The sequence below is a fragment of the Anabas testudineus genome, chromosome 12 (assembly GCF_900324465.2).
Source record: "Anabas testudineus chromosome 12, fAnaTes1.2, whole genome shotgun sequence".
Lineage (NCBI taxonomy): Eukaryota > Metazoa > Chordata > Actinopteri > Anabantiformes > Anabantidae > Anabas > Anabas testudineus.
In genome coordinates, this window is record NC_046621.1 from 15,169,352 (window position 1) to 15,197,016 (window position 27,665).

Here is a 27,665-nt window from a genome sequence, read left to right on the forward strand (position 1 = left end):
ATTCAGAGATCAAGGCCACGGTGAAAGTCATTAAGAGTTCTTGTTGTTGAGTTTCCAGTGTTACCTTAATGCCGAACACGCGTGAACATGCATTAAACCTGAGTTTGGAAAAAACACTGAGGCGTTTCAGATTCTATTGTGTGTTGCCAAGACAACGGAGTCCAGAACATTACCCAATGAGAACTCGAAACCAAGTTTTTTCGACCAATCAGGTGCCTGATATGTTTTGACTGACGTTTCGTTGCTCCAATAGCGTAACTCGACCGCCTGTAATTGGCACCGTTCCTACCTTCTCAGGTTAGTCCGTTGCTGGATCGTTAGAGCGGTAACAACTTTGTCCAGTCGTTGCTCAGAAGTTTTTCATTTCGACCAAAATGAGGGAAATCGTTCACCTGCAGGCTGGCCAGTGTGGAAACCAGATTGGAGCCAAGGTTAGGAACACTTTGATTTCACAGTGAGGTCTTAACTCACTGTAAAGAAACGTGAATGTTAAATTTGGTTTGGGCGGGCTGCTAAATTAGCTTACTTAGCGACGAAGCTAATGATAGCCTTGGTCTCCATACCACCGTAACGTTTCACTCTCAAGGCTCACTCACGTTAGCTCGACAGCTAACTAAACTGCAACTCTTTTTTTTCTGTTTTTCTAACTCTAGTTCTGGGAGGTGATAAGTGACGAACATGGCATCGACCCGTCCGGGACATACCACGGGGACAGCGACCTGCAGTTGGAGCGAATCAACGTCTATTACAACGAGGCAACAGGTTAGCTTCACATTGCTGCTTGTGAGCTACTGTATTAGATTATCTCATTTGTAAGGGAGCCAGAGTAATTCAATAGTCCACGGTAGGGTTGTTAGTGCCTTAGCCATCCAGCAGAGGGTCTTTCCCCCGCTAGAAAAGAAGTAATTAGTCTCGAATCCACTGGGGCCTATTGGCTCTCCTTCCTAGTTACAGTCGCCCCGTTTCCACGAAACAACAAATCAACAAATCCCCGGCTAACGATATGATCTCACACAAATATGGGTGCCTTGGCTTTAATGTAACGACTCTTTAAAACTTTAAAAACAAAACAAGGCGCATTGTCACCAAATGACAAGCAACTGAACGTTAGATAGACCTCAGTATTTATGAACAAATGTAATTCAACAGGTTTTTAAACAATTTTAGCAGTGGGTTTAGTGTTGGATTAGCTTGTCACCTACCATTCAGACATAAAACAATGATTAAGGTTAATTTAATTGTTTGACCCAATTTAGACTTTTCAAAGATCAACAGATATTAAATGACTGAAACAAAAGAAGGTAGGAACAAGTGAATAATAATAATAATAATGTATACTTTATTGATCCCCTTGGGGAAATTCAGGGGTACAGATTACAAATGTGAGATCTTTTGACATTTGGAAAAGTAATATAATTCATATAACTAATTAACTTATGATAATAGTTAATAACTTAACTATTATCATAATGGAGTACATTTATCAGCTCTTTGCTGATAAATGTACATTGTATAAATGTATATTTTAAAAAGAAATTGTGTGTTAAATTGTTTCCTGTAATCACATTTTTGTGCCTTTTCTTCTATCACCAGGTGGCAAGTATGTCCCTCGTGCAGTGCTAGTGGATCTGGAGCCTGGCACAATGGACTCTGTGAGATCCGGTCCATTTGGCCAAGTCTTTAGACCAGACAACTTTGTCTTTGGTGAGAATTTAAATGGAAATTATTTGAATGTGGACTTATAAAGTTGTAATACTGTGTATAACTGCGTAAAGTAAAGCTAAAAAGCAATAAAGTAGTGTTCCACAGTTCAAGTTAAAGAAGCCACCTATGTTTTAATGTATGCGATGCTTATTGCAAGCAATTATGCAAAGTTAAGTCATATTTTAAAGAAAAGATGTGGTTTTTGGATTTTGAGAACACAGTTGTAAAGTTTTCCTTGATTCGCATGTAACGCAGGTCAGAGCGGCGCAGGTAATAACTGGGCTAAAGGCCACTACACTGAGGGAGCTGAACTGGTGGACTCAGTCCTGGATGTTGTGAGGAAGGAGGCAGAGAGCTGTGACTGTCTCCAGGGCTTCCAGCTCACACACTCCCTGGGTGGAGGCACAGGCTCTGGTATGGGTACACTGCTCATCAGTAAGATCCGTGAGGAGTACCCAGACCGCATCATGAACACTTTCAGCGTGGTACCATCACCTAAGGTACACATTAAAATATTATAAGATGAAATGGTTATCCACTTGTTTCCTCTGTGCTTTAACACTATCCCCTCTTCCTCGTACCTTTCACCCTTCCTCACCAGGTGTCAGACACAGTGGTGGAGCCATACAATGCCACCCTCTCTGTCCACCAGCTGGTAGAGAACACAGACGAGACGTATTGCATTGATAATGAGGCCCTGTATGACATCTGTTTCCGCACGCTGAAACTCACCACACCTACCTACGGTGATCTCAACCACCTTGTCTCAGCCACTATGAGTGGGGTGACCACCTGCCTGCGTTTCCCTGGCCAGCTCAATGCTGACCTGAGGAAACTGGCTGTCAACATGGTGCCTTTCCCTAGGCTGCACTTCTTCATGCCAGGCTTTGCTCCCCTCACCAGCCGAGGCAGCCAGCAGTACAGGTAGAACAGCCAAAAACAGCATTTTAGAGACTCTGTTATATGCATAAACCTTTATGGATCTTAAGTAAATTGCTTATTGTCTTCCTTTTAAGGGCACTGACTGTTCCTGAGCTCACCCAGCAGATGTTTGATGCCAAGAACATGATGGCAGCTTGCGACCCACGTCACGGTCGCTACCTTACAGTTGCAGCCATTTTCCGTGGCCGCATGTCCATGAAGGAAGTGGATGAGCAGATGCTGAATGTGCAGAACAAGAACAGCAGCTACTTTGTGGAATGGATCCCCAACAACGTCAAGACGGCCGTCTGCGACATCCCTCCACGTGGCCTCAAGATGGCCGCTACCTTCATTGGCAACAGCACGGCCATCCAGGAGCTGTTTAAGCGCATCTCAGAGCAGTTCACCGCTATGTTCCGCCGCAAAGCCTTCCTCCACTGGTGAGTAAAATTGTGATGTCAGTGGGGAGAAGTTTGTGTTCTTATGGTGGCTAATTTTACCCCAAATTTATACTGTGAAAATGCCTGAGTTCTTTTTCTTTGTTTCCCCTCCCTTCTCTCTCTGTTTCAGGTACACGGGTGAGGGTATGGATGAGATGGAGTTCACAGAGGCTGAGAGCAACATGAATGACCTGGTGTCTGAGTATCAACAGTACCAGGATGCCACTGCTGAGGAAGAGGGAGAGTTTGAGGAGGAGGGCGAAGAGGACATAGCCTAGTCACCTTCCCTGACCTCTTTCTTACTATGCAAATGTTAGAACTGGGTAGTATGGGTCAAACTGGTTGAAAATTAGCTACTTAATAATTCCACTGAAAGTTAACTGTCCAAGTTTAGCAGGAGTGCAAATGATTCTACTTTGATTTTTAAATGTTGTCTGTTCTGTTTTCACACAGTTCTCTTCTTCCTCTGTTCTTGATATGAATGTTTTCAACTTTCAACTGTTTCTTCTGTTCAGGGTATCGCCTAAGCATCACTCCCTTCTGAGTGGCAAACGTACACCATTTAGCATCTGTCTTCATATTCACATGGAAAAAGCAAAACCTTGGAACAAGGTGTTAAAATTGCATTGTGGACCATCGACTGCACAAACAGTTAATGGTTAACTGCTGACTGTTTAATGTGTCACGGAGCAGTCTGGCTTCTCGTATTACAGCTCTATCCATAGCAGGCACCTGTCACCACTTTTTTCCACTCATCAAGGGGTGTGAAGCTTCAAATGATCGCCCTCTGTTAATTCTTTGTGTTTTTTCAGTCTTCAGGTTTTAAAATATATTTGGCTAAAGAAAATGTAACACTGACCAGTTAAAGGCACAGTTTTCTGGATTTGATACTGAATGTGACTTTTTAGCAGATTTGAATTTCATTTATTGTAAAAACAAAAGTTGCACTAAAGACTAAAATTTGTGGTTGAAGTCAAACTGGTCTCTGTTATGTTATTGTCAATGTGCTTGTTCTATGATGTAACTGACATCAAAGTTTAGACAGACTTGAATAAAGATTTTATGAATTGGTGCTATACTCACTGATTACTGCTGCTACTTGGCCATATGACAGAATTTTGCTACAGTTGCAGTTTGTTGAATTGTCAATAATACATAATGTTATATCAACTTTATTTGGTTATTTTACCAGTTCAGTAGGCACTAGGGGATACTATTGAAATAAAACACAAAGTCAGTGGACTTCAGCGACTGGAAATTCAAGTAACTTGGCCTAGAAAATGATAAAGGGACTTTCATATTTCAGTGGCAGTAGTCACACTTTAACTGACTCACATTGTTTTCACAACAGCAGCAGTGTATCATAAAACATTTAAGCAAATGAGAAAAGCTATAAACCTGTCTTTGTCCGGTCAGGTGTGTATGTTCAATTTCAAACTGTGCAGAACCACTTTTCTTTTAAACTGAGGTCAATTTTATCATGGAAATTTGAGCACTTGCTGCCTCTCATGCTGTTGGTTTATTGGGACACACAGCGCTGAGCCATTGTTAACATTACTAACACATGCTCTTCCTACTATGACAAGTCAAAATGTCATAAAGTTGTGTGATTTTAAACCAAATCACATTTTTAATTTGTTTTCTAAAATCTTATTCTAAATTCTTCTTCTAGATCAGTTCCTGTTTGAGAATTTAATTGTGTGAGTCACTCGCATCCTTTTTTCCTGTTGACCGTGTACATCATGAGTTTCCTGTCCCTGGCTTTTGTGTGTAAGTGAACAGTGGTAGGCTCTTGCTGTGACCTGTATTCGTATCATTAGATCCACATGTTTTATATTCACAGAAGATATGCAAATGATGATATGACCCTATGCAAAATAATCAAAGCCTGTTGGTGAAGTTTCTGTCCAACACATCAGTGGAAGTTATCTCGTAGAACAGGCGACACATCTGATAAACAACATCCTTATCCACCTCCTCTCACTACATGGACTTGGAAATCATCGGTCCTCTGTTAGATGCAGATAATCAGACTTAGGTTAGGCATATGAAGTCATTGTGAGACATCCTCAGAGTTTTTCTGACCAAATCAGACTTTTTAGCTGTACCTTGAGTTGCTGTCGTATTGCTCTCTGGCCTCTTCACTGCCTTTTTATGGTAAGAAGATACAAACAGATGCTTATTTAAGTAAATAAACCTCACAAGCAACAGCCATGTCTGCAGCAGACATGAGCAGTGGCCGTGTGGAGCCATCCCCTGGCAGGTGCAAGAGAAGGAAAATCATCTGGAACAATTGAATGGCAGATAACAAATGAACCTCATTATAATATAAAACTTCCTGTTCCTGTTCCTTTGATCAGATGAAAGATGGAAATGATCATGGGAGGATGTGTGTCTTTTTGTTTCATACTTGGTTGATTTGAATGATGTGTTTTATCACTTGAAACCAAATAGATGCAGAGACACATGTCACAGCTTGTGACTGGTAACTTTGACCTCAGCCATAAGTAGTTGAAAATCATTTTCTTACTCAACCATAAAAACACAATGTAAATTTCTAAAGTTAATCCATATTATGAATATTTAGCATTAGTGACTTGAGCAGTCTATTGCAGTAAATGTAATATGTCCATTCTGTCATACTGTATTGCAGTGAATTCAGAACCCCCTTCACTTTTTTTTTCATCTTATCTACACTCAGTACCCCATAATGTTTGAAATGTTTGCAATGTATGAAAAAGGAAAAACCGAAATATCACACAGGCCTAGGTGATCAGACACTTATTTAGCTCAGGTGCCTCACAGCTGACAGCACATCAGTAAAGCCTACTGTATACAGAAACCAAAGAAACTGCCTCAGTGATTACTACAATGCACAGAACTGGAGAAGGCGACAGAAAAGGAACTGACCTGTCATTACCACGACTCTCCACTGGGTGGTGCCGTTCTTCTCTGAAGGTTACAAAAGTATTTGTTGTTTGCTAAGGATTTGTTGGGGTTTAATAAATCAACCATGTTGGAATGATTGATGAACATGTACTGTATCTTAATAAAAATATTTCTTAGTTATTTTCTACAATACTTTTCTTTTACTTGATGTATTTTTTATGCTAATTCCACATCCTTCTTCAGCTCTAGTTCTCTTAGGAAAGAGCTGCTGACAGTGAATGTATCATAAGGTGGAAAAATCAAAAATACATATATAATATAATACAATACAACATAACATAATAATATAACGCCTCGCTGATCTGTAACCCATTACATTTGTGCCCAAGTGACGTCATTACTGTGCAATTCCTGAGTGTAAAAATGTCTATTTAGGAAATGATTAATTAAGCCTCTAAAGATTTTGTCTTAAAACCCACATGTATAACGCACACCAAATTCACACTGTGAAAAGTCGGGTTTAACAAGATCTTTGAACAGATTTTCTTATCATGTGAGAATCAGGCGGTTTTATGTCAATGACATAAATACAGCTGATACTGTATTTTACATTAAACATTTACTTTATTTTATTTCGTTTTAGGAATTCGGAGGCTGCTAATGAAGATTTGAACTGTAATGAAATTCAGCGACTGCTGATTTTACCGAACATATGCGCTGATAAGTTGTTTTTCTTTCTCTAATGTTTGCAGCAAAATTGTGCAACAGTTGTGTGAAATTCACACCGTTCACTAATGTTAAAACATTGTAATATGCCTTATTGCAAATAATGTCCATAACTTTGGGAATCGATTTATTCACGATGGCAATTTTAATTAATTTTATTTTAGTTGGTGGTCTGTTTTTATTTTATGTATCATTTTAAATATACGTTTGACTAATAGTTGATTTTTTTCCTTTTAGGACTAAAATAAATAATACATAAAATAAATTATATTAAGTTATTTTTTGCCTTTGCAGCACATACTTACATTAATAACGGAATGACGTTAGGATTCTATGGTTGCTATGGGTACACATAAATACTGGACGATCTCGTCATCGTCGTCATTTCACTCCTGAAGTTGGAGAGAGACGCGTCGCTCTGAGCGCCTCAACATAGTTAGAAAGCTACAAAAACCACTGTAGGGCAAGAATATCCACCCTGACCTAAACTCACATAGTTGTTGCAACTTGTTTAGTTTTTATATTTTTTGTTTCTTTGCAAAATTAGCTTGTTTGCTAGCCTTTGAGCTAGCGATTTCATTAAGCTACCTAGCTTAATAGCTAGCTAAGATGGTAATTGACATTAAGCTAAGTTAGCTTAATGTTAATTTAGCTAACAAGTAAGCTAATAATTAAGCTAGGTTAGCCTAATGTCAATGCTAATCACTGAGTGTTGAAGTTCATATTTCTCAGTTTAGTGAAAATACTTAGATTTATGTTTAGAGTAAAAATAAGTAATAATGATCAAACAATTTGAAGTTGGTTTTTATTTAATTTCATATTCATATTTTATTTCAGCTCTGATTAGCCATTAAGCTAGGTATCGTCAAGACAAGCTAATTTTGCTAGGTCAGCTTAATGTTAATGCTAATCACTAAGCATGAAAATTATTATTTCTATATTTAGTGTAAATATCTCTCAGATCCGAGTTTAAACAGCTAAAGTAAGGACAAAATAATTAAAAAAGAACTGCTAACTGTTTGAAATGGGTTTAAAATATTTTTATTTCCTATCTAATCTCAAGGTAACATATTTAATTAAGTCAATCTAAAAACATTTATTACTAAACAAAGCTAACACTTGTTTAATATAAATAACTGAAATGTAACTGGAAACATATATATAGCATAGCTAATAAACTGAAATATATATTCTGCTTCAGTAAATGTTACCATGGAGCGGTAAATGCTCAACAAGATCTTCATACGAGATCTTTTAAAATGAATGCTGGACGGGAATAAATGTCGAGACATTTCAGAAGGTTATCGAAATAATGCCACTGCAAATGTGTGCCGTAATCAAAGTTAATGGTCCAACAAAATATTAATGTGTGATGTTTTTTTTTGGACGGGAAGTGTATTACCTGGTTTATTTCCTCTGGCTAGACATCTGTTGACAGTGCCCTTTGGGAAGCCCTGATGATTACTTCCACGCCACCTGGGAATGCAAACCACTTCATTTCCTCTGGGCAGCTGTGACAGAGAAACTATTCACCATGCTAAGCTGCAGAATCTCTACATCTCCTTTATGTTTTCTTTGAGACATCACCAAAGTTTCCCATCTCTCAGTTAAATATAGAAACCCACTATTAATTTCTGTCACCCAAAAAAATAGTTCTTAAACTGGAAATCCAAAAATGTATTTACATATCAATCACTGGACAAATCTAATAGAACACATAACCATAGAGAAAGTAACAGCTACATATATATTTATCTCCTTTCACATGTTTATTATTTCTTTTTTTATATCTCTTTTTTCCTTCTTACAGGAAAACAACAAGAGGAACAGGGAACAGGGGACAGACCAGGAGCCCTCCAGGAGGCCATGCAACAGTGTGTCATGATCCTGTCCTGTCTGTCCCTTTATCCCTCATTGATTTCACCTGCTCCCCTGCCACTAATCACCTGATCTGCTTCACCTGTTCTTCCCTGCTCCTTTTAAGCTCACATCAGACCTACTGCTTTTTAGCCATTCCTTATTCCCAGTTTTTACATCCAGCCCTGTTTCTTTGTTTCTAGGTCTGTCCCTTGTTGATGCCTGCACCTTGCCCAAATTAAATGCACTACTACAGTGAGAGCCCCTGCCCCTTATTACTTTGACTATGACTACCATGACCTCCCCTCAGACCAGCTTACTTCTGGTTTTCACTTGTCCTGGGAACATTTTGGCATTACAAGAGAACTGTTTTACGAGGACCCTGAAAAGGGCCTTTTGGCACATTTGGGCGCTCCAGGTTTGCCAAAAATCCTGTCAGTCCCAGCCGTGCTCAGCCTCTACATCCCTCTGAGCCTCGTTAACACTTGGAAAGTCGGCTGTCTGGATGTGTAGCAGGTAGCAGGTGACATCTTCAGGGTTTGGGCCTCCAGGCAAATCAAACCCGTCTGAGCTCCTGGCTTCTGTAAGTGTGGGAGCCTTTCTCATGTAAAAATGGGTGGATTAAACCAAAAGGTACCATCTTCTAAAGTTGTTTATCAGATCCAGATGTTAACACCTGGAAATTAATGCTTTTAATATATTTTTTAATTGTCTTGTATTGATCTTTTGATGTCAAACCCAAATGTAAAAGTGAGGCCAGTTCCTTTAGAATACTTTTGGAGGGGAGTGTACAGAACACCAGAGACTAAACTGACATTTTCATGAAGATATTTAAATCTAAAACGCAGGAAAAAGATTCAACTTCACACATTTTATGAACCAATGTCTGCAAACTGCAAAAACCTCAATCACAATCTCAACGTCACATTTCTTTTCAGTCATGCTTTTGTTATAAATCATGTGCCTTGGAATGGAGGAGTAAATATGATTTCTAATACTTCATGGCAATACGGCATTTTAACAAAGGTAATATAACATGACACTGTCTTTGGGCCTTTCCTTACTAAACAATCTGTCAGTGGTAGTTTCAGTCAGTCACATGTTTTGCACATGTATGTTTTAAAAAAACAACATTAGATTAGAGATTTAGCTTAGCATTACTCAACTCTCTAAACTGGAGTGTTAAGTGTGGAGCACTGGAGACATCTTGGGATGATTTGTCTTATAGTGTTAAAGCTCACTCACACTTTAACATGGACAGGAGGCACCAATAAAGGCACATCAACCACCGGGATTAAATTAAAAAAAAAAAAAAAAAAAACCTGTAACAGCAAGTGCAAATTACAATGAGCACATTCCAGATGTACCATCTCCTCGACTTCCACTCATGGTTTTGAGGGTAGATACGTTTTTATTACCACAAAAAACATAGCATCACAGATATTTGATTTGTGGGCCAACCAGCAGAACTGTGACATCCTCATGAAAAGGACATTTTAACAATTCTATCAATTCACCAATGTGTCACAGACATTACAGCATAACTGTTCAGTATGTTTGCATATGCCAAACATCTCATGGCCAAGTGATGTGTCATGGCAAGTTTTATTACAGCAGCCGCATGGACCAATGATATTTTTCATATATTCTTCGGGAATGAGTAGGAACAAAACTGATATTTACCAATAAAATTGTGGTAAATTCAATATAGCACAGGAAACCTTATGTCATCCTAAACAAAACAAAAGAAAATGAAAAAAAAAGAGGGATTAAGATGAGAAAATATTGGCACTGTTCAAAAACAAAGATACATTAAAGGCAATGAAGGGGGACAAACTGGTGAGCTGATCACAAACACATGCAAACATACAGAGTAAAAGGAGGAAGGAGAGGAGGGAATAAGGCCACATAGAATGAAGTTTATAAATGGGGAACAAAATAATATTAGATGATTATAACAGAAGATGAGAGGCACTGTGAGTCTGCTCATTACACAAAGGGTTACACTGATATATCTACTGGTTTAACAACATTACAGATGTGTCAGAGTTCAGCAAGTCAGTGACATCTGTCTTCATTGTGATGACTTTGATGCAGTGTTTCAGCTACATCTCTCACTTATCAATGCAATGGATTTCTGTGGGAAGTGCTTCAGTTTTGTGCAGCTACGCCTGATTCCTCTGGGTTATTTTTCAATTCACAAATACCAGTATCAGGTCTGAACACTCTATACTAGTCTAAACTCTCCATTTAAGCAAATGCTTATGCAAAGAGAGCCAACGAATATAAAACACCTTTCTCATTGTCTATAGCAGCTCTGACTGTCTTCATGAGCAGCTTGTTGCTTACACTAGTTGATTATCGTCGAGCAAGTTTGTTTACTGCCAGTAAATAAACCTGCAAAATGTGAGAAATGATAAGGATGAATGTCACTCTAGTGCAAGACGACAGTTAAAAATGAGCTCTTTAACCTCATCAGATGTTGTTGGACAGTGACAAATACAAATATCTGTCTGTAAATAAATACAACTACACCACAATCCCAGATTTGTCATATTGTCTCTCTTTGCCTCATTTCATCATATTTCTCTTTGTCCTGCCTTTGAAATCTTGATGGTCAGGCTCCAAACGTGAGCTCCTCATTTCATAGACCTGCCAACTTCAGTCTGAAGTGACTGCACTGTTCGGCATCAGAAAAGGGCGATGGTGGTATAAGCAGAGCTTCGTATCACTCCAAGCTGTCAGTGGTGGCTGAGGACTGATGTTGGGCTGCTCCCTCCTCCCGGTGAACCTCTCTGACAGCCAAGATGCGTGTGAGCATGCTTTGCAGGGTGCTGTCCTCTAACGGTTGAGATGTGTACCAGTGGGAACTGTTGATTTTGAACACACATTTCTTAAAAGTGCTTACAGAAACAAAAGTGTTTACAGGCAGTTTTTGTTAACGTTAGTGGACCAACTCTGACCTGTTTGTGTGGACGTTCTCCTCAGGCTGGAGGTAAAACACATTACTTCTCTTCTTTGCTGCCTCTGGGCTGTGAGCAAGTGAGAAAGTGTTGCTTCAGCTTTCCTAACTGTAATAGCAGTGTTTCTGTGTGTGTGTGTGTGTGTGTGTGTGTGTGTGTGCTTGTGCGTCTCACCATCTAGAGAGGTAGAACTCGTAGAGTCTGACAGGACAGTGTAGGGGATTGGTGACATTTTCTAGCATCTCCAGGTCTCCTCCGTTCTCTGCTTGTCTTTTCCTTAAACGTTCTAGAAACAGCACGTATCAACACTCAGTCAGCATTTCCAAACTGACAGTGAGCCAGGAAGAAAATGCATAAATCTGCCTTGTGTTATCTTAAATATATTGTATTAAAATATAGAAGACATCACGTACTATAATAGATATATTTTATTGTATGACTCCCACCTATCTCTTCCCGGCTGGGCGCAACAGTGCTGCTTCTCTGGTATTGGAGGTAGTGGACTTTCCCAGCTCGACTGCAGGATTTGAAGCGTCGAGTGAAGTTGGTAAAGGAGAGGCTGCGGTGCTGCGCCAGTGTGGTAAAATGGAAGGTTTTGGTGCAGAAGAACAGGAGTGTGTTGAGCAGCACTATGGGTGAGTAGGCCCCCAGCTGCTTACACTCCCACAGGTACGACTCTTCAACACGGGAGGAAGCAATGGTGCCTGGAGGAGGAAAAGAAAGCTCAGAATTCTCTGTAGGCCTGTCTCTATGACAACCCTCTTATATGATGTAGTGTTTTGACACAGTGATTAATGATCACACCACTAGGTAGTAGTTTAGGTTTCCAGAGTTGCAGCATCCGAGTGATCTCGGTGGCAAACTGGCTATAGAGCTTGTCAGTAAAGATGTTCTCTATGCGACCCTTCATAAACAGGAACTGTCCAAAGAGAAGGACACAGGAAAAGACGAGTGAATGAGTGGGGAACAACCAGGAAGACACAAAAAGAAAGGAATAATGTTTGTGTGTGTGTGTGTGTGTAGACCTGCTGTATGCCCAGGCAGAGGTAGAAGATGCTGTCGGCGCTGTAGGCCTCTCCATTTGGCCGCCTCACTTCTTTGATGAAGCAAGACAGAGCAAAGCTCAGCTCAGCAGAGTTGCACTCAAGGATGTCTTCTTTAATATGCACTCGACTCGCTGCAGGTGGAGAGAAGTGTAGAATAAAACAGAGTTGACTGATGTAAAAGAGCAAATGACACTTAAAGACTAGGTGAGAAATAGTGAGGGGAACTCTGGCTCACGCTCATGTGGCTGCTGGTTGCGTTGTTGGACCCAGCTCTTCCAGGCTTTGACCCCGTACAGGTGGTTCAGTTTGGAGGCAGCCGGAGTCACTACTGCACTGCGTTCCAGTGAACCAGTGCGCCTTCGACCCTGGAAACAAAAATGTGCGATAAACACATTTAAGTCTGAAGACTGCCACAGGTACAGTGGTTATTGTTTGTTAGAGAAACAGAGCAGCCCGCAGGAAGACACGTGTAGCTACAAAATTAAGTCATTACAGTAAATTAATTTAAAACAAATGCTGATGAAAAGAGTTTAGCTGAGCTGCTGGGGGGGGTCGTACTCGCTTGCGCCTGGAGAAACCTTCCCTAGGCCTCTTAACTCCTCGCTGTGGAGCAGACGACTTCTGACCCAACGGTTCTGCAGAAACACACACAAGAGTGTGAGCGAGACTGTTTGTCCCCTACCATCTCCAATCTGTCAGCTTTACACGTTTCAGCAGATTCGGGGTAGAAATTAAATTATGTGGTATCTCACCAGAGGGAAAGTCAGTCTCCAAGTCCATCACTGGAGAGGAGGGAAGCTGCTCGGTGCTTGTCGTGCTCCCCTCTGGCTGGGCATTAAGCCGGGGATCAGTAGACTCTGTGCTCCTCTCTGTACTCGCAGAAAAAGGTAGGTCACCTTGTGCTGCTGGTTGGGGGTCCTTATCTTCACAGATTATGGGAGTGACAGTGACTGTCCTCGCCTCTCCGTTACAAGAACCCCTCTGGTCTGTAGCAGACACATAAAAACAAACAGGATAAGCTAAATATTGCAGGTGTCAGAAAACACTGATAAATCCTATATTATCAAGCTCTCACCTGTACTGGAAATAAGCTGATCATATGTTATTTCTTCCATCACAACCAAAGGCTCTGATTGAACAGCTGCATCTTTGACATCTTTGTTCTGTGGTGGTACTACTAAAGGAACTGGAACCTGGAGAGAATAGAAGAGAGGTATTTGCTGCCGTATTGTAAGTGAAAGAGTTTGAGTCTTAATTAAAAGGCCTTTTAATAACTAGAGCTGAGAGTACATGCATGTGGTGTTATGAGACGTACAGGCATGGCCATAGCCATTGGAACAGGTGTGTGCTGGGAGTACATGTTCATAGGCACTGGAATGAAGACTGGTACAGGGACTGGCACCATCACCACTTTGATGTTCTCCACTCCTGCTGAAGGGGGAACTGAGGAGACAGGCAGAGCTGCAGGAGTTAGGGGGAAATGAGAGGGGGAGCAATTAAAAAAAAAAAGACAGAGACAGAGAGAGAAAGAAAGGGAGAGAGAGGGACAAATACGATTAAACAGGAAACATACACAGTTAGCTGTGTACACCTGGAAGCTCTAGATCTACTTTTCCTGTTACAAGGAAATGATTAAATATAATTTAAGTACTTTCAAGAATTAATCTATGTTTAGAGTGGGTGTATTTTTTTATGTATCACGTACAAAGCCTAGCATCTATCATCGCACTGTAAAACCTGTTTTAAAACAAATTAAAAATCATACAACTGATAAGACTACCAACCTCTGAGTCGTGTGAGCAGTAATGTCAATTTATGTCTTTCAAACTAAAGAAAATATTTTGTTATAGAATCCTAAGCTGTCCAACAAATGTTAAAACATTACATTTCAGGAGACAAACTGTAGTATACGCCAGTTGTGAACATATATTTTTCTTTTGCAACATCAAAATATCTACATTTACCACATGAAGTGTGGAATACAGTTTGAATACTTCCATCCAAATGCAGTATCAAGATTGAGACCAGCAGGTGGCACCAAACAGTCAAACACTGTCAACATGCCTCAGCAATCACTATTCACACCTTTCTGCCTATACACACACACATATATTCTCATGAAGGCAACTTTCAAACAGTAAAGCCTTCAGGAGTTTATAGTTTAATGGATGATTGAGGTGAGGACAGTACATTCAACATTGTTACACAAAATATACACTCATTACTGACTTGTGTGTGTGAAAAATGGCATATAACACCAGAAATAAATAGTCCCATCTGCATCTTTTCTTCAAATTAAATTTATTGACATATTTTTTTGCATTTCACTAAACATCTGTTTCAGGTGGTTGATTCTTTGAAAAAGAAAAGCAAAAACAAAAGAAATGCTACATGAACGCATTTTCTGAAACAGATTAGTTTGTGTGAGAAACTGAAATATGCACCTATAGTATATTAAAGTAAAAACAAACAAACGACAAAAAACAAAAATAAGTAAACATCGGGAATGTGACACAGGCTGGAATCAACTCATGTTCAAATCAAAGAGCAACCACCAGCAGCTGATGGATGAACTGAGTCAGTCTTGGTTCATGGGACTGCATCAGCAGTGAGGTACAGCTGGGAATTCAGTCTTTCACACATTCAAAAACTAAACATGACACGTAGTGTAACGATACAAAGTCAGCGCAAACATCCAAACAAATGCTGTTTTCTTCACTCAGACATTTAGAAAAATTCAAGTGATAGCAGATTTCAGCATCTCTTAAACCCGACAGCGAGTCTCTCAGCTGTGTGACCGACTGCTCAGGAATCTTAACCAGATCTACAAACAATACATATTGTGCAATAACCAAACAAATGTTGACCTGTAGGATATATTGTCTGTGGCGATTGTTTCAGACATTTTTTTTCCACATTCTTTTCACATTATGCCACTTTATCACTGCATTTCTACTCATCAAGGTTAAAATAATTAATCACTGTGATTTATGCACTAGAGTTTTCTGTTGTGCTTTAGTTATTTTTTAAATTCATGTCAATCTGCTTATGAATGTTGCATTAACATAAAAAAATGAACCAAAATCTACTCAATACTTGTTTAATTTACTGCTTCTGGACCTGAAAGAACTTTTCTGTGGGCTGTATCTAGGTGGGAGCTACAGTAGGCACAAGTGACTTTATTATAAGTAAGGTTACCGACTGTAGGACACATGTTGTTGTGCAGTGAAATAGATGATTTGTGAATCACTTTTCAGCCTGAATCCTGAATGATATCACTGGACTGGACGTGATGAACTGTTAAACATAGCTTTGTGCTATGCCGCTGAATTACCTGAGGCAGTTAACACAACATGAACATTAGCTTGACGACTTTTAAGACACTTGACAGCTGTACTAGCACATCTGTCTGCTAATTTCATTGAGGTAAAACTTAGTTTGTTTAAAACATTACATTATTGTGTGTAATGTTAATACTTGAGGTTGTATTTCAACCTTGTCTGTTTGTCCATCATATATAGACCACTTAGTTACAGTATCGCAACACAAGTGGATGCTCTTAATGGGAACGGGATATAGTCATAACGGAGAATATCGTCTGTGGAATGAATCATAAATACTGCAGTTTAGTTTATTACTAACAAAAAAGAAACACAAAATACAGAACGACCCCTTTATGTTCATCCCCTTTCACAGCACTACCACAAAAAATAAACATTATGAACGTAGTGTAGTAGTGTGAGCACAACTAATTAACCCTGTAGTAGTTTGATCTTTGCCCACGGTGAGGGTAGAAGACAACTTCTCATGGCAGCATATCAGGAGGCTGTGAAGAGAAAAAGTCGGGTGACACACTCGACCCTCTTAAGAAGTCAGATGAATTTACTTGGAAAAAGCGTTAACAGATCATGTCAGCTAGTTGTTATTCTTTTTTCCCCCACAGTTTACACACACTGTACGCATATATGAAATAGAAACCTTTAATACTGGATGCAGTTGTGTTACAAACAACTTGTACTGTTTAATGCTGAATGTTTAGACAGAACTGAGCTTTTGGTGTTATTCAGAAAGCTCACCTTGCGTTTCCAGTTCAGGAGCTGTTTTGTAGATCAGTCTGGTGTGGTACAGTTCAAAACAGGGCACAGGACAGAGGCTGGGCTCTGATGAACATGTCTTACAGTAATACAAAGTTTGCCTCCTCACTGGTCCACTGTCCAGTGTACAGTCCTTCATGTCAGAGTGCTCTTCCTCTTTGCGCTCCTCATCCTCCTCATTTTGTGTCTCTTCTTCTGTTTTCTTCTCTGGCTCCTCTATCTTCTGCTTCTTCCTCTTCTCCTCATCTTCTTCCTCCACCCTGTTCCTCTTGTGTTGTGAGCACACCTTGCAGTCAGAGTCAGTGTTTTTCTTGCCCAGGAAATGGCGTCCGGTTAGGCGTGCCGGCACACTATTACAAGGCTCGGTTTGTCCCTGAGGTTTCGGTGACACTGTCAGAGACGTGGATGTTTCAGCAGCCGCCTGGTCAGGTTGCGAGGGGCTATCTAGCAGAGCTGGTGCAATTGTTGAAACAGCTAGTTGTGAACAGTGAATAACTGAATGAACCAAAGCAATTATTAAATTAAACACATGTAGAACTGGGTTGTGACAAACAACCCAAACATAAATCACTTAAATGTGCGTCTTAATGTTGGCTCGCATTTTCTTTTACTGTATATCTTGTCTTATGCCTCATGTAAAGCACTGTTCTTTGCCACCATCCACAGCCTGGGTGAACATGGACACTTTCATCACTGCCACCAAATGAAATAATACCTGCCTAAAAAATAAATCAATGCAAAGGTAGAAGTACCAGAAGGGCTGTACTCCACTAAGAAAGCAATGTCTTTTAAAGAGCACTGAACTAGATGTTGTTAATAACACAGATCTATTTGATAAACTTTGAAATGCAGAAAAAGTGGCAAAGAAACATTTCTGGTATTTAATAAAAATTAAGGACAAAGGACTGTTTTTCTGTAGTAACTTGGTTTTCAAAAACCACCAGCAGGTAAAAATGAAGCCAATTGTAACCACCTAATATAATGACAGGTGGTTCATCTAAAACATTTATTACTATATTAGTTCATCATTTATTTATTTTAATTAGGAATCTGCAAAAAGAACAATATCTCCCTCTGAATTGTAGTGGTTTAAAAGTAACATAAAATGGAAATACTCCAATAGGGTACAAATACCTCAAAATTGCTTTTAAGTGAATGTACTTTACTTAACAACTCTGATTAGCACCAACACAAACAATCTGAATTAAAAGGACAACAGCTCAAGGCTGTAATAAAAAACTGAATCTTTATCTTTTTTAAAGCACTTCATTTAAATCTAAAAGAGCTGCATGTGGACTGTGGTCTTTATCTTGACAGAGAAAGTTGAGATTTCATACAAAAATAAATAACTAATATCCTACAAAATCAATAATATCAAAGTTCAAGTAAGTTGTTTTTTTCTATGGTGACTATTCAACTTCATAACTTCCTAATTCCATCTGGCTCGGCTGATGTAGATGTAGAAACAGAATTTTCTATTACTAAGTACTTGACTTCTAATCTCTATCAGACTGTTATACTCATTATACTAACTGTGATACTGATATAACATTAGTGGCTGAGGTAAAAAATAAATAGTACAGGTACAACCTGGAGTGCACTTTGCTGTGAGAAAGCTTTTTTTTGTTGGGCTGGTAGTCTAGCCTTTCTGAAATTGTTTGACAGTCAGACAGGAAAGAAGGAGAAAGAGAGCATGTGATATGCGACAAAAGTCACCAGCCGGACTTGTACCAGGGATGTTGTGATTACATGCACACAAACCATTAGGTCACCAGCAAGTATCTGTTGTGAGAACGCTCTTTGACAGTGTGTAGCTCAGCCTGAACATGTTCTCCTAAACCCTGCTGTGCAGCTGTTCTGTGTGAGTGTGGGTTTGTGAAGGCAAAATACAAGAATTTGTTCAGGAGATTTGTTTTGTAGTTACCTTCTGAGTCAGTAGTGGGTGTCAGAAGCTGGCACATAACTTCTTGGTCCATGGTGAAAGGTCGACACAGAACTGACTTGTTCTTCATTTGACGTCGCCGGGACACAGGCACACGCATGGCGTCAGTCTGAGTACTGGCCTGGACACAGATGTTAAAAACAAAACAGTAAGAAAAAACAAACATCATCTCATTTATTTCATTTAATTCTTAATCATTAATCATGTTCTGTTGCAGTAGAGCCTCTTATACAGCCTCTTATTTCTGACTGCACTTCAAATCAAAAGTAGTTTTTGGATACTGAAATTGTTTTTCGAGTAGTTTCACATAGTTGAGTCAAGATCTACAGACACACGCACAGATTACATACATGATCGAGGTTCTTGCCGTCGATGTTGGAGGTTGGAAGTGCTCCTGCAAAAGAGAAATGAAAAACCAGACAGCAGCACATGATCACACTGTGAAACTTGCAAATCATGACCAAATATAAATAATATCCATTAAAAAAATCCTATAACAATTGATTTAATCACTAAAAAAACTCATTTAAAATAGAACTTGTTTTGGCATTATTCAGAAGTTATTAGAAATTAAAGGAAACGGCAGGAGAAAGGAGCACTGGGGCATCCCCGATTGCTCTGTTGTCACTGTGAACAACAACCATCCAGGCCTATGTGTGTGAACTAACCAGTCAGAGCAGTATCTGCTGACACGCTGGGCTGAGTGGCAGAGCCATTGGCCAGTGAGACGACATCAGCTATGACAGGATTCATCTTTGGGGAGTGATGAGGCTGGGTTGGAGCTAGAAGAGAGATAACAGGGATTAAACCTGACACAGAGTGATGACTTTAACATAATCACAAATAAAGAATAGTAACATTACATTACACTGAAGTGATGACAGAATTTACCATATGGTGTCTGTGGAGCTGTTCCTGTACCGTTGGTGTGTTGGCTAATCTCAAAATGCAGGTAGCAGTACTGCAGCAGGCAAGTCAGGTTGCAGAAGTTACGGACTGAACCCAAACACTGCAGCTTCTCAGTCATGTAGCTCTGTTTCCGACAGCTGTCACATCTCCCCATCTGGACATGAGAAGAGAAGGAGGAGGGACAAGAGAAGATGGAGAGAAACAACAAAACAGAACATATAGTAGGATGTTTCTTTTGGTTCAATGTCCTAAAATGTAAAGTTTACTAGCACCTCTATCTTCTTACCCCATAGTAGAATACAGTATACTGGGACATGCAGTGAGGTCTACAGAACTCCTCCATCCTTCCTCCATAGTGGCTGTGCAGCATCTTCTGGCTGATGCCAGAGCAGTAGGTGCAGGGACGCCAAGGTTGATCCTTGTTACGAGAGGTCAGGTCTTGTATAAAGAGTAGCTTACAGTCTGCCACACGGGATACGTAGGTTCAGAGATTATTTAAATTACTACAAACATATAGTTTCTCCAACAGGTCCACTAACATGGACTGAATGAAGCAGTTTTTTAAGGGTTAAATTTAAGTAATTAGGATACAGAATTCCAGATCTACAATATATAACTGTACTCTGCTTCGTCAAGACTGTAAGTGGATGGAGTCGACTAACATTAATCAGACTTTCTGCATTGACCATTGTAACAAGCAGCTTATTTTACATGTGGACTGTACTGTTGAACACCAGTAAACTTTCTGTGTAAACTCACGTTCACTGCAGAAGACCACGTCCTGTTGGTTGTAGCTGATGGTATCAAAGTGCACCTTCTCCCCTTTACAGTACTCGCACAGTACTAGGATATTTTTCTGGGTTTTATACTGGTCACAACACGTCTTACTGCAGAACATAGATATTCGACCCTACAGACAAGAATTATTAGTGTCATTATCATCATCATCATCATCATCATCATCATCATGGCCGACTGATGAGTGTTACACTCAGGTCATGCAGGTAGCTAGTAGGAATCTTAGCATTTAGCATGTATATTTGTTTTGTGATGTTAACTGTGCTCCTTACTAGGTGACTGAACAGCAGCGGCTTGGTGTTGAACTGTTTACTGCACTGATGGCAGGTCAGTTTGGAGGCATCACTGGGCCCAGCCTCTGCTGGTTTCAGGGGCTGGGCAGGGGTTGCTCTGGTCTGGGCTTGGCCTGGGATAGAGGGGGAGGACATGCTTGGGCAGGGAGGCACCAGTGGGGGCACTGAGCTATGACTGAGATGATTGCCTGAGTAGGGTACTGAAGATGGGTAGTCCTGAGGGACTGGAGGGACTGAGCTGGCTCCAGCAGAGGGCCCTGGTTTTGGGGCATCTCTGACAGAGAGGTCCCTGAGAGAAGAGGTTCCATTGGTCAGGTCTGGCTGTGAGGGATACCCAGACCTCTGTAAAACATGTAAGGACAAAAACTGCATTGTAAATATACAAAATGACAAGTTTTATACCAGCAGATGTCCCAACACCAACTTTTATTAAATTAAGTTGTTGATACCTTTACCCTGAAAATGGAAACACAGTCATAGGAGCAGAAGTTTCGAATGGTGCCATCCACCATTGCCAGATGATACTGAGGAACAGCTGTAACCTTGCACAGGCAGCACGGGAATGGGGTACCTAGAAGGAGAGGACTGTATGTGAACTTGTATTCATATAAATGAGCTTTTAACCCTAACCCACTCGCTATCTCACTCCAACACGTGCTCATATGTCGCTGTGGTGTGTCCTACCCATTAGAGTATGTCGGGGTGGTCGACTTTGTTCCACACAAGCAGGTGAACAGTAAAGCTGAACTTTTCCCCTTTGGTCTCGTTCCATGATGGTGGAGGACACTATCACCATTTTCTGACAGTAGGCACACTCAATGGTCTTTCTGCATGTCTGCACAAAAACATTTTGTATTGTAGAGGTCAATATTTAGTACACTGAAGATGAGGTGTGTACTTTTTTGATATGTGACTTCTGAGTACTGAAGCTGATATCTAGTTATCTCCTATTATCATATGAAGCAACTAATATGCAGACATGTGTAGCATCGCTGCACTGTTGAATCTACACAGTTGTGTATTTTTTTTTTACACAGATAGATACCTGTTTGTAGGTTCCAATGCAGGTGGGACCACAGAAGTTGAGCTGTGATCTTTCAATTGTGAGCGTCTGGCAGGAGCCTGAGTTGCTATTACAGTAAAGTCCGCAGCCTTCACAGCAGTTCATGGCTAACTGACGCATCTTACGCCATGTGAAGAAACAAGCATCACTACAGAGTCTGTGCAGACGACCTTGATGGGTAACTTCATGCTCAATCTGCTGTAGAGATGATCCCAGTCACCAACACAAGAACAAGACGGAAAACAAGAGTAAAGATTCAGAGAACGTGACCATATGTGTCCTTACTGCATAGTCTAATGTTTCTCTTACCTTGTTAGTAACTTTGCAGACGCTGCAAAAGGGTTTTTCAGCCTGCCGCTCCACTTGTTTCTGAGGCGGCTTATCAGGTTTCCTCTCCAGTCGTTTGTCAGCCCATTTGTCAGGAATCTTCTCAGCATTTTTCCTTTTGTGCCGAAAGACAGACAGACAGAACTGGCCACAAAAGTGCATGTAGTTGCTGTCGTCTGCTGGAATCGTGACCATGTCCCTGGGCTGAACAATCTCTCTGCAGAAAAGCACAAGGAATAAAAATTGAAGTAAAAAAAAAAACAAAAAAGCATTCAGACTAGTTTTGACAGGCAGACCTAAACCATAAAAGATTTCAAACTGAAGGAGAGGTGCACCTGTTGCACTGGAAACAGGTTCGGTTCTTGTTGGCTGGAGGCAGATGGCCTGTAAGACACACTGTCGAACAGAAGAGCTGGGTCGAACCTTTTCTTTGGAATGCTGTTTGGCCTTTCAACAGAACCTAGAACCATTTTCAAAACAACAAATTATAAACATAAATATATGAAAATAAAACACTTCATCACTGCCTACAGTGCTGACAAATATCTGCTGATGAAGTCATTTCTGTAGTAGATGAGCAAACATTGTGTTCACATTCTACGTTAATAAACTGTTTTCTTTTTAATAATATACATGTCAATGTAGCAGGGACTTTTGTTTTCCTTTGAGAAAAGGTGAATAAATAAAAAAAAACAAAACACAACAGTACCTTAGAGCAGCCACTACAACGAACACTACCAGGAACAGGGGGCTGAGGTGGACGCGGGGGCATTGGTGCCAGAGCTGGTAATAGGGCTTGGACTGGAGCTGGTGGTCTGACAGGAAGGGGGGCCATGGCTTGTAGGACAGCTCCTCTACCTGGGATAGAAATGGTTGCTGGAAGGGGGGCAGGACCGGCTGCTGCAACTTGGGTGGATAGAAGAAGTTACTTTTAGGATTCTCATTTAGAAAATGAACTGCATTGTGCATCTATTTCCTCATATGTACTATATAAACTTTGATGTGATGTTTATTTGACCGTGTGTTTTGTGCATTGTCTATGAGTTTTGTGCTGTAATATAACTATTCCACTGACCCAACATGTATGAAATGAACACCTTAATGCACTAATTATTCTGTATCAAACATATATACAGTATGTGTATGTGTGCACACATTCACAACTTAAGCACTCCAAACTGCACATGCCATTTCCTGTTGCCCTGCTTTTGGCCACCTTGACACATTGTGCATTTCCTTGCCCTACAAGAGTCAAGCACAGTATGTGCACACATACACAACTTTAAGAGGAAGTGTAATCACAAACTATAAACACTTGTGTGGTTGTAACATGGATGTGTGGGGCCTCATTATGCAGCCCTTAGGATCAAATCTAAAACTAGTAAGTAAACATCTGCATTATCTATATATCCTGTGCTGGTGAAGTCATAATTTTGGAAAATGAACTGTAACAATGCTCCTGAAATAGAACTTTATCAACTCACGAGCAGGGGACACAAAGGTGTTTGCTCCTCCAACAGAGTAGACAGAGCTGATCCTCAGCTCTTCCTGAAATGATCAAACATTAAGAATTATGATTTTGTTCGAGTGGTTAAAGTATGGGCTATTAGCACAGTCCAAATATACTGTTGTTTGCTGACTGAATTCTAATGATTAACATAAAAAAATTAATGTTACATTTAAAATAAACGTTAGGAGTAAGGAGCAAACAGCAGATGCATGACAATAACTTCTTCTCTCCACACCTACCTCCTGATGCTCCAGTTCCTCTTTGATCTGTCTGATGGAGCTCTGAGGCAGTAAAGCAGCGTCGTACCCTTCATCAATGGGCTCATCTTTAATGTTGATATTTGGTAACAGCGGGGGATTGCTGTCCTCAACTGGAGCTGTGTCTGACTTCTGAAATAATGATTGTATTTATGACAAGTTACTGAAGACTGAATAATGATTGTTGTTAGTTGAAGTCTTTCCAAATGCCCACCTCTCCCTGCTGGCTATCTTCTGTCTCCTCGGTTTGGTTCATGCCTCCATCTGAAAGGTTGAAAACACTATTACATTACAACAGTACACACTTCAACAAAGAGTTTACAGCTGCACGTGCTCTGCACAGGCCATTATAAATACTAGGAAATAATAAACAAGGACCACATTGTTACATTACAGTTATGTTGCAGTTCCTTAAATTACAATATTACTACTTAAATAAAAGATAATAATATCCTGTATAACAGAGAGACAGACTAAATAAAAAGGCTACCATTTTCACAAGAAGTCATTCAAAGCCTTGTTAAACAGTCTAGTTATATCCTGAGAAAACCAAATAAAATGAAGAGGATATGAAAAATTAGTAGAATACTCCTTTAATTAGAGTAATTAGGTATGTCAGGGCCTTATGAAGACACTAAGGTACATTAAAGTGGATAGACCCTGAACTGCAGTATGATGCAGATGAAGAGGTCTTGTTCTGTCAACTGTCTACGTTCCCATGTGTTTGCAGCCTTACCTTGGCTGTTGTCAGGTGTGTGCTCTTGGGAGGAGTGAGAGGTGTTGGCAGACCCACTGCTCCCTTCCTGGTCTCGTTCCTCCTCCTCCACCCTGGGCTCATGAGCAAAGGTATCACCCTGAATTCCACTAGTCTCCTCTCCTGATTGGCTCCTTTTTCTGTTTGCTTTACCCACATCAACATCCTCCAGTGAGCCCATTGGCAGGGCAAAGTGCCAGTCTTCGTCATCTTCTTCTGGTCCAAACGAGGGAAGGCCATCCAATGCGTCGTCAAATGCTGCCCCTCCACTTCCTCCTCCTCCTCCTCCTCCTGCTGCTGCTGCTGCTCCTCCTACTTTGTTAGTTCCCATGGTAAATGAGGAGCCTCGGCCAGAGGAAGGGGAGGAAACGCGAGGAAAAGATGACTCTCCCTCCCCCTCGTCCATCTTTTCTTCTAGTCTGCTGCTGTTGCTGTCCTCTTCTACCTGCTGGTTTACCCCTTGTCCCGATGTGTCATCTAGTTCCTTTGCCTCATCCTGACCGCTGCTTTTGGAAGAGGTGGCAGAACCCCTGGAGGAGTCAGCGAAGTCTCCCAGTCCCATCACTTCATCAAACACTCTGGACAGGTGCTCCTCGTGCTGTAGGGGAGGGAAAGCAAGTTGACAGGGGCAAACTCATGTCAGCTAGACTTTATTCATCTACAAGTATCAAATCATAAATGTTCTGAAATAACATTTGCTTAATAAAAGTGGACAATATGGGAAACTACTTGCAGTGCCATGTTATGCCTGTGACAGCGCATATAACACCAGTCACAGCGTAATGTATTGGCTCACATTAATGGAATGGATTACTTACACCTGTGCTTTTCCCAACTATGACATGTCTGAATACGTGCTGGAAAATGGGTCTACCAACATTACTGCTGCACACATTGCAGCACTATGTTCAGCTTCACTGTAAATACATCTGACCAGCAGGTGCCCCTGCTGTTCACAGTCTGCCTGCTTGTTTTTTCCCCAACACTTTCAGTACAATCAATCAATCAATCAATCAATTTTCCCCAACAACTACACAGGATTTTAATAAACATAGTCTTCCTTTCATTTTTAATAGTGTCTTCCATTTGGTATGAAACTACTTTGGCTCTTTGTGCTTTTACAAATTCTTCCCAGTCAGCATCTTGTTCTCAGTGCCCTTTCATTACAGATACTAATAACATCCAGGACTCATGATGTCAGATAAGTCATACACGGGGGGGGGTGTCCCACCAAACTCCACTTAAAATGAACCAATATATCACGCTGACTTGTTTATGAACATCATTGCGTACATCACATAATCAATTAAGACACTGCAGTCATTTCAGCGGTACTCAAGTGATAAAATGCCATTTGAGTGACACGCATTACATCACTTGACTTTAAAAAAATCTCCACTTTTTTCTTTATTGTTCACAGCAGTCCTATGCGATGCAAGAGATTTGTGGCACCAGCAGTCAGCAGGATCACAAAGTTACAAAAACACCCGGGTCCTATTCTGGTGAGCCTGTTCGCCTGATAACTGAGCTTGTCGTAGTAGCATTCATCAGTGCTGAATAGCAAGCTACAGGGTTGTAAGCTAGCTCGCTAAGGTTAGCATAAATGTGCACATCTCGACCGGAAGCTACTCCCAAAAAACTTACTGACATATTATGAAGCTAGGTCAGCTAGCGGATTTAGCTTGCAGCCTGACTGTTGGTGTGGTGAAACTGTATGTGTGTGTTTCTTACCTTTAATCGTTTAAGTCTAAATTGCTCAGAATCCGCCATGTTTTAATTATGCTGCAGACGCCGTGCTTCCAAACACCCACCCACCTCCGAGGGTTATGGGTTATGTATGCAACTAGCTAAAGGAAAAAAACGATGCTAACTAACAGTGAGGCTGGTACAACTGGGCTGCTAACATAAGGTTACACACACGATATAACTTAGAAACAGTTGTATATGTTACTTGGTTATAAAAGCAAACACGACAACATCTATGCTGCAACGCTGCAGACTTTTTTTTTTTTTTTTGCTGGATTTTCTCACGGTAGCTGAACATCGTGCTACAAGCGCATTAAATACGCCATGATAATTAGTATTTGTAATAATAATGTAATGCAAATAGTAATATTTTAAATATTCACAGTAATAGCAGTGTCATTAGTTGTATTCATTATACTTGTAGACCATATGCAGTACATACCGTGCTACTTCAAATGCAATTCACAGAAAGTGAACGGTGCTCTGTTCGTGACAGTACGGTAACTCCACTTTGGATATACTTGCACATAAATAACAGATATTTGCTAAATGGCTGCACAGTGATTTACTCATCGTGACCCACACCAGACACGATCCATCCACCCCCTTTTAATTTAATATCACGATTAAGTGATTGCACGAACATAAACTGAATAAGAACCTAACCTTAACACATAAACTACATTACTTAGGTCTTTGTGATGATTAATGAAACCTCATTTTATAGGGATATATATTTATACAGGTAGTGTGTATTGCTGACTGTATTGTCAGGATGTGTGAAAAGAGGAAAATTAGAGTTTTTTTGTGCAATATTTAGGCAAAAAGTCATTAGCACAGTTAAGAGTATAGTCAATGATAGAGGAAGAAAAGGCACTTCCTCAGTTTCACGACTGTACATCAGTTGCTTTTAAATGACTTAAATCAAAATCAGCACTGAGACATCTTTGTGTTTCATTAGGTTCAGAGGTCTGGTCCAGCTGGAGGCGAGCCCAAGAAAAGTGCGCCTTTACCATAATATACAGAGTATCTGCGCCATATGTCTATAATGTGCACAAACTACAGTGGTGTAGCGCAGAAGGATGGTGAGCTCTGTGGCAAAAAGAAAAGCAAATCACGATGGTTGACAGGCCTCTACTGAGGAAGAATTTAAAACCTTAACAACTAGGTACCGACAATTACATTTTTTAAATAAAGTAGGTTCGCATTTGTTCTAGCCACTTCGGTATCCAGCATATGTTACTGTATAGAAATAAACAAAGGAGAACAGACTGCATACTGTCAAAGCTCAAATTTACAAAGCAAACGTAGCAGCAATATCTCTCCATGCAGGAAAAGCACATGACATGCTCAGGAAATAAGACATAATAAGACATTATTCAGTTTTTTGGCAACATCCAATTTAAGGCTGTGCTGTAGTGTTATT

At 40.3% G+C, this 27,665-nt stretch overlaps 2 protein-coding genes across 8 annotated transcripts; one reads left to right on the forward strand and one right to left on the reverse strand.

Annotated features, from left to right (window-relative positions):
• Positions 1-292: 292 nt before the first annotated feature.
• On the forward strand, positions 293-4,143 carry LOC113158957 (tubulin beta-4B chain). The gene is made up of 7 exons (XM_026355362.1): positions 293-431; positions 654-762; positions 1,594-1,704; positions 1,960-2,204; positions 2,306-2,628; positions 2,721-3,065; positions 3,196-4,143. Exons 1-7 carry the CDS (start codon positions 375-377, stop codon positions 3,341-3,343), a joined length of 1,338 nt encoding a protein of 445 aa, XP_026211147.1. The 5' UTR covers positions 293-374; the 3' UTR covers positions 3,344-4,143.
• Positions 4,144-9,911: 5,768 nt separating this feature from the next.
• Positions 9,912-26,729, reverse strand: si:ch211-266o15.1 (zinc finger MYM-type protein 4). Of its 7 annotated transcripts, none has more exons than XM_026354714.1 (29): positions 26,682-26,729; positions 24,476-25,091; positions 23,954-24,003; positions 23,722-23,871; positions 23,457-23,520; positions 22,682-22,878; positions 22,308-22,432; positions 21,955-22,189; positions 21,628-21,843; positions 21,267-21,417; positions 21,032-21,153; positions 20,562-20,924; positions 20,251-20,401; positions 19,778-19,953; positions 19,474-19,645; positions 19,251-19,364; positions 18,933-18,976; positions 18,565-18,703; positions 13,862-14,007; positions 13,622-13,739; positions 13,299-13,532; positions 13,105-13,181; positions 12,782-12,911; positions 12,526-12,677; positions 12,305-12,419; positions 11,947-12,204; positions 11,675-11,786; positions 11,501-11,569; positions 9,912-11,407 (listed from the first exon to the last, which is right to left on the reverse strand). In XM_026354714.1, exons 2-29 carry the CDS (start codon positions 25,053-25,055, stop codon positions 11,266-11,268), a joined length of 4,602 nt encoding a protein of 1,533 aa, XP_026210499.1. In that variant the 5' UTR covers positions 25,056-25,091; positions 26,682-26,729; the 3' UTR covers positions 9,912-11,265. The 7 variants fall into 7 exon arrangements, with proteins under 7 accessions (XP_026210499.1, XP_026210495.1, XP_026210498.1 ...); XM_026354710.1 differs by lacking the exon at positions 26,682-26,729 and adding an exon at positions 26,225-26,355 and having other exon boundaries at positions 21,628-21,840; XM_026354713.1 differs by lacking the exon at positions 26,682-26,729 and adding an exon at positions 26,225-26,355 and having other exon boundaries at positions 13,862-13,989; positions 21,038-21,153.
• Between the last annotated feature and the right edge of the window lie 936 nt (positions 26,730-27,665).

Excerpts from the sequence above, each read along its gene's own strand:
- si:ch211-266o15.1 (XM_026354709.1), bottom strand. The coding sequence starts at position 26,263 with ATGGCGGATTCTGAGCAATTTAGACTTAAACGATTAAAG. Across the intron at positions 23,521-23,721 it reads AGGAACTGGAGCATCAGGAG|GAAGAGCTGAGGATCAGCTC; the intron begins GTAGGTGTGGAG and ends TGATCATTTCAG. Across the intron at positions 21,154-21,266 it reads ACCCCGACATACTCTAATGG|GTACCCCATTCCCGTGCTGC; the intron begins GTAGGACACACC and ends CTCTCCTTCTAG.
- LOC113158957 (XM_026355362.1), top strand. The coding sequence starts at position 375 with ATGAGGGAAATCGTTCACCTGCAGGCTGGCCAGTGTGGAAACCAGATT. Across the intron at positions 2,629-2,720 it reads CGAGGCAGCCAGCAGTACAG|GGCACTGACTGTTCCTGAGC; the intron begins GTAGAACAGCCA and ends CTTCCTTTTAAG. Across the intron at positions 3,066-3,195 it reads CGCAAAGCCTTCCTCCACTG|GTACACGGGTGAGGGTATGG; the intron begins GTGAGTAAAATT and ends TCTCTGTTTCAG.